Raw genomic sequence first — 5,987 nt, 5'->3', positions numbered from 1 at the left:
TCAGTGGAGGCCCTACAAGGATCTTGGACTTCCACCCCCATGTAGAAGTAACAAGGCAGCCTCCTCCTCTCCAGCTGTCTCCCATGGAGAGCAGCAGCGGGACATCCCTGTCCTTCCCAGCCAGCATGGTGCCAGCTGAGGCCCGCAAGGAGACTGGAATCCACCCCCACCCAGCAGTAACGGGGAGTACCTCCTCAGGGGCACTAAGGAAACCAAGAGAGGAACCTGGACATTCCCCCCTACCTGGCAGTGACAAGGCAGGGCACCCCTTCCCCTCCAGCAGGGTGTCAGAAGCCTGCTAAACAGAAAATTTAACTAAGATCTAGGGACTCCTAATGTAATACCCAAAATGCCCACGATAATATAAAAAATCACTCATCACACCAAGAACCAGGACAATCTCAGATTAAATATAAGAAAAGACAGTCCACAGACGCCAACACTAAGAAAATACTGATGTTGGGATTATCTGACAAAGATTTTAAAGCAGCGATCATGAAAAGGCTTTAATGAACAATTACAAAAACATGTTTGAAACAGAGGAAAAAATAGAAAATCTCAGCAAACAAATAGAAGATGTAAAGAAGAACCAAATGTACATTTTAGAACTAAAATATACAAAAACAAAAAAAATTCAGTAGATGAGCTTAACAGCAGAAGGTAAAGGACAGAGAAAGAATCAGTGAACTTGAGGATAGAACAATAAAAATTACTCATTTTGGATTAACAGTAAGAAAATAAACTGAAAAAATGAACATACTCAGGGACCTATGGGACCATAACAAAGAAATCAAACATTCATGTTGTTGGAGTTACAGAAGGGAATGAGAAAGAAGGTGGGGCTAAAAAAGTATTCAAAGTTATAGAAAAATAGCTAAAAATCCCCCAAATCTGATAAAAGACATAAACCTAAAGAATCAAGAAGCTGTGCAAATTCTACAGAAGATAGTCCTAAAGAAATCCATGCCAAGACATAACATATTTAATCTTCTAAAAAATAAAGGTAAAGAAAAAAAATCTTGAAGTAAGAGAGAGACAATTAAAAGACACATATTGGCAGAGAAGATTTTAAAAACATGACCCAACTATATGCAGAGACATTATAGAGTGGAAAAAGTCAGTCTTAAGAGGTTACATACTATATATTTATATGACCTTCTCAAAATGACAGAATTACAGAGATGGAAAATAGATTAGTGGTAGCCAGGGTTAGGGATGGTGGAGGGAAGAGGAAGTGATTCTAAAGGGGTAGTATGAGGAAGATATTTCTGGTGATGGAATAGTTCTATATCTTGATTGTGGTGCTTACATGAATCTACACATGTGAAGAACTATATACACACATATCTTACCAAGGTCAGTTTTCAGGCTTTGACATCGCACTATAGTTATACAAGATGTAACCACCGGGGACCTGGATAAAGGATACCCAGGGCCTCACTGCACTACTTTTGCAAGTTCCTGGGAATCTATAGTTATTTCCAAATAAAATGTTTTTAAATTTTCATAGAACTACACATGCACACATATACACAGAACAAAACTGCCTACCAAAATGGATCACCAAATCATATTTGGCTTTAGGACTTTTTCCACTTTATTATGGGAATCTGCTTCATTATAGGGATGTCTGGGTTTATTAAAATTTACCACATTTCAAAAAAATAATGAAACTATACTCTGCAGAAACTATACTTTTCCACACAGAAGGAGCTAGACATTTCTCATTTTCCACAACCTGCTTTTTGCAGGCATGGTTTGTATCTTTGGCTCCACTTTTTCTAACTCTATTACCTTCTCAGAGCCTCAGTTTCCTCATCTGTGAAATGGAGCTAAGAATGTATACCTCCTATATTGTTGTATTTAATGTTCCTTCCTAGCACTAAATCTAAATTGGGGGCGGGGTGGGGTCCCATTAGTTTCTCCCCTCTCAGCAGTGGTATTTCGTGAAGAAAGGATTGCAACAGCCAAGTCCAGAATGCCAGAAGTTAATACACATTGCACTGGAGAAAAATTATAGATTTTCCACCAATGAACAGCAATGCCATACATGCTTCAGATGTATATGATGAGTCCTCTTGTTGTATAAAACGATGGAGCATCAAATGGCAAAACAAGAATTTATGGAATGGCAAAATGTTACATGATTTGAGGGACCCATATATTCCCAGTATTTAAAATGTGCCCAGAAATAACAGAAAGCTAACACCCATGAACCATCCCTGTACTGTCCCAGCCTGGAAACAGAGTTAAGAGTTAGGAGGGTCTTCCTGTAATATTGGCAAACAGCAGTGAACCAAGGCATTAGCAATGAAAAATGAAAAGAAGGGGAGAGGGGAATGTAAGAGATATTCTGATGATGAACCGGACATCAGGATTAAGGATGAGGGAGAAAAAAATAAAAACAGCACACAGATTTCTAGCTCAGGGAAAAATGGTTTCCCTTCATGGAGATCAGGAAAACAAGGGGACGATTTGGAGGTAAATATAATAGCCCTGTTGGGGATGTGTCTAACTTCATGAATCTGTGGACAGACAGATATGGAGCTAGAAGAGAGGCCTGCGGTAGAAAGGTCAATGTGAGGGTCACTGGCATATGCTGAAGCCGTAAGCGTAGGTGAGGCAGCCCAGGAAGAACGCAGAGTGAAAAGGGCAGAGGACAAGCACAGTGCCTGATGAAGACTGACACACACCATGAGTAGAAGAAGTTGCTGAAAAGACAACTCAAAAAGAGCAGCCAGAAAGGGAGGAAGCAAGTGGGAGAGAATGATGTCAGGGAAGAAAGAGAGGGACGTAGTCGGGTGACCAATGTCACAGAGGGCTTGAGTAAGATTGGACACAAAGTGTCCACTGGATTTGACCTTTGGAGGTCAGTGGTGATGGGGCAGTGGGCAGGCAGTCCCAAGTTGGGTAGTAAAAGGAAAAACAGCAAGTGAAGCCATTGAATGTAGAGGCTGCTCTTTGGAGCCGTGGTTCTCAATGTGGGTCCCTAACTATCAGCATCGCCTGGGAACTTGTCAGAAATGCGCATTCTTGGACCCTACCTCAAACCTCCCAAATCAGAAACTCTAGGGATAAGGCCCAGCAATCTGTGTTCTGACAAGTTCTATAGGAGATTTTGGTGCACACCAAAAGTTGAGACACACCTGGAGAAAAGTTCACACCTGGAGAGAATGAGAAGCAACCATTAGAAGGAAAAGGAGGATAGTTGAAGGGTTTCGTGTTCCAAAATGGGAGAAAAAAATTTTTTTAGCTAGAAATTACTCTTTATTGGTTAAATCACCAGAAATTGTCAGCACAAGATTTAACATGGTAATGACCACCAAGGTCTGGGCTCTGAGGTTTACTCTGCCTCTCCCAGCCCTTAGTGGGGTTGGAAGGAGAGACGTCATTAACAGAGACCAAGTCGGATGGTGGCAGATCCTCCTTTCCCAGTCGTTGGACAAGCTGCTCAATTCTTGTCCAGACCAGGAAAGAGCCAGTACTTCAGAAAAATCTAATAAAGAATTAGACATTACATTATGAGATCTCTCTTAACAATTTAGATTTCTCAGCAGCATTGGTCCAAACTCATTTGCTTCTGATCTAAATTTTTTTCATTTTGTAATTCACTTTTTTGTGTGTGTGTGCAATTTTAATAAATAATCTCATTGTCTGTGCAGAAGTTAATCAACCCAGTGCAAAGAAAAATCCTTCAAAATGGAATAGCCTCATCTTACTTTGGAAAGAGAAAATGGGTTTTTCTGCTCCTCTTCTATCCATAGATGAACAAATGTCCCCCCAAAGTTCAGAATGTTACTTCTGGCCTTGGAATGTACATGGAGGCAGCTTTTGATGGGCTGATTCAAATCATCTAGAAAGGGAAGCTGGAACCACTATACAGGCAGCCTTCTTTGGCAGTTTCTTAAAACTAACTGTTTTAATTGCCCATGATTGTGTATGAAGGCTCTAAGGTCCAAACAACTTCTGCCATTTCATGTCATGAGGTGGCTCCGAGGAGGCACTAGAATTGTCAAGAGCAAAAACAGTAGCAGTGGCCCCACGAGGTAGGACCTCAATAACGCGAGGCTTGTCAATGATCCGGGCCGTCCGGTTTCCCTTTTCTACAATGCCAATGATCCATGCTTGGTGACCCCCTCCATACTTGGAAGATTTGATTTCAGAACAAAAGTGAGCTGCCTGATCTCTTGGCAGACAAATCAGTAATCCCCCCGAGGTTTCAGCTGAGGTTCCTTGAAGGAGCCCAAACTGTCCCGTGGCCTTGCTGATGGCAGCCATCTTGGCAAGGATTGGCAGATTATGAATGACAAAGGATACTTCATTTCTTTGTTGTTTCGCAAGGCTCTGAGAGTGTCCAAGAATGCCAAAGCCTGTGATATCTGTGGCCGCATGGGCATTAAATGAGTGCATTAACCCAGCAGCTGTTCTGTTTAGGGTGGCCATATTGAACATGGCTTCCTGGTAGGCCAGCTCTACCTCTTGTCTGGAGACCACCGTCTTCACTTTACTCCACTTTTCAGGATTATCCAGCCATTGGTGGGCATTGACAGCGACCTGGGTTCCTAAGGGTTTGGTTAACACGAGCACATCCCCCACAACGGCACTGTCAGGCATTATGAAATCATCCGGCTGACACACCACAGTGGCAACGCCACCGATGATAATCCAAGGGTTGGCCACCGTCTGCCCACCAGTCACCGCAGTCCCTCCTTCCTCAGCAGCATCCCGAAAGCCTTTGATCATGAGTGGCGTTATCTTTTCCCGTTCCTCCTCACTCATACTCTGGCTGACGCTGAGTAACATTAACATGTTGTCACATTCAGTAATGCCCATGGCGTAGAGGTCACTCAGCACGTTGGCACAAGCGATGCGCCCCATCATGTAGGGATCTTCCACCAAGGGGTAAAAGAAGTCGGTGGTCTGCACCAGGGACAGGCCCCTGTGCCTCAAGGGGATGACGCAGGAGTCCAACCCAATGCCCAGGGCTGGGGAGGTTGCGCCTCCGGCTTTGGGGGCCGCCTCTTCGAGCCCGCGGCCTGGTGGGGGCCACCTCAGTCCCGCCAGGAGCTTGAGCAGCGCCTCCTGCGGGACCTTGCAGCCTCAGCCCTTCATGCCGGAGAAGCCCGTCAGCCGCCAGCTCGGGCTGAGGCCCCACGCCTGGGGCTCGAAGGGCTGGTAGGCGGAGAACGCCCAGGCCGGGGAAAAGGCCCACGGGCCGGGGGAGCCGACCGCCGCCATGGCCTCCCTGATGGCGCCCGTCGCGCTGAGCCTTCCCTTGTCCCGCCCGAGGCCGGCCTGAGGGGAGGGGAGAAGGGGAGACGACACTTTCAGTTTCCACTCAGGAGTACGTCAGATATTACCCGCAGGGATCCTCTCCAGCACAGTCAGGCCGTGCGCCGCCTCCTGGGCCTTCCTCCAAAACAGGAGAGATTTTAACACGTCTTCACGGTGGGAAGGAAAGAGCCAGTATCTAAAAAGGAGAGCCCGGATATATAGAAAAGAGCAGGTAAGTGCTGGAACCAACTCTTAGGAGAACCAGAAATCAACGGTGAGTATTTTGAGATACAAAGTCAGAGGAGCAGCCTAAGAATCAGGCCGCCACCTCCACACCCACCTGCTCTTGAGGCCAAGCGATGATGAGGAGGTAGTTTGACAAGTCTGATTCTAATGCTTCAACCACTGCCTCCTCCAAGAATATCTCTATTTTTCATTTGCCATATGATTTGCTGATATCTTCAGACTTTAGGAGCATCATTTGCCCTCTGAAGTCTAGGCAGGCCCCTTGAAGGTTCCCGGTCCACCTAGACCAGGTCTGGGGGCTATTTGGAGCCTGAGGGCGTAACTCCCTGGGGCATTCAGGTACCCTGGATAAGGTATTTTTTTCCAGCTTGAGGCCAGGTGGTCTACCATGCAAGACCCAGAGAGGCCAGGAAGGGCAGTATTCCTAGGCCAGGGACAAATGAGAAGGGGACATCTGGGGCTTTTTC

At 45.5% G+C, this 5,987-nt stretch overlaps 1 protein-coding gene across 1 annotated transcript; it reads right to left on the bottom strand.

Moving 5' to 3' along the window:
- Positions 1-3,934: 3,934 nt before the first annotated feature.
- LOC138398156 (selenide, water dikinase 2-like) lies at positions 3,935-5,142 on the bottom strand. The gene is given in 1 exon segment (XM_069492387.1): positions 3,935-5,142. A coding segment is annotated over 1 exon segment (1,164 nt). The 5' UTR covers positions 5,113-5,142; the 3' UTR covers positions 3,935-3,948.
- Positions 5,143-5,987: the final 845 nt, after the last annotated feature.

Source organism: Eulemur rufifrons, chromosome 17 (assembly GCF_041146395.1).
Source record: "Eulemur rufifrons isolate Redbay chromosome 17, OSU_ERuf_1, whole genome shotgun sequence".
NCBI lineage: Eukaryota > Metazoa > Chordata > Mammalia > Primates > Lemuridae > Eulemur > Eulemur rufifrons.
The sequence above is the reverse complement of the archived record's forward strand: the minus strand, read 5'-3'. Positions and strand labels throughout refer to the sequence as shown.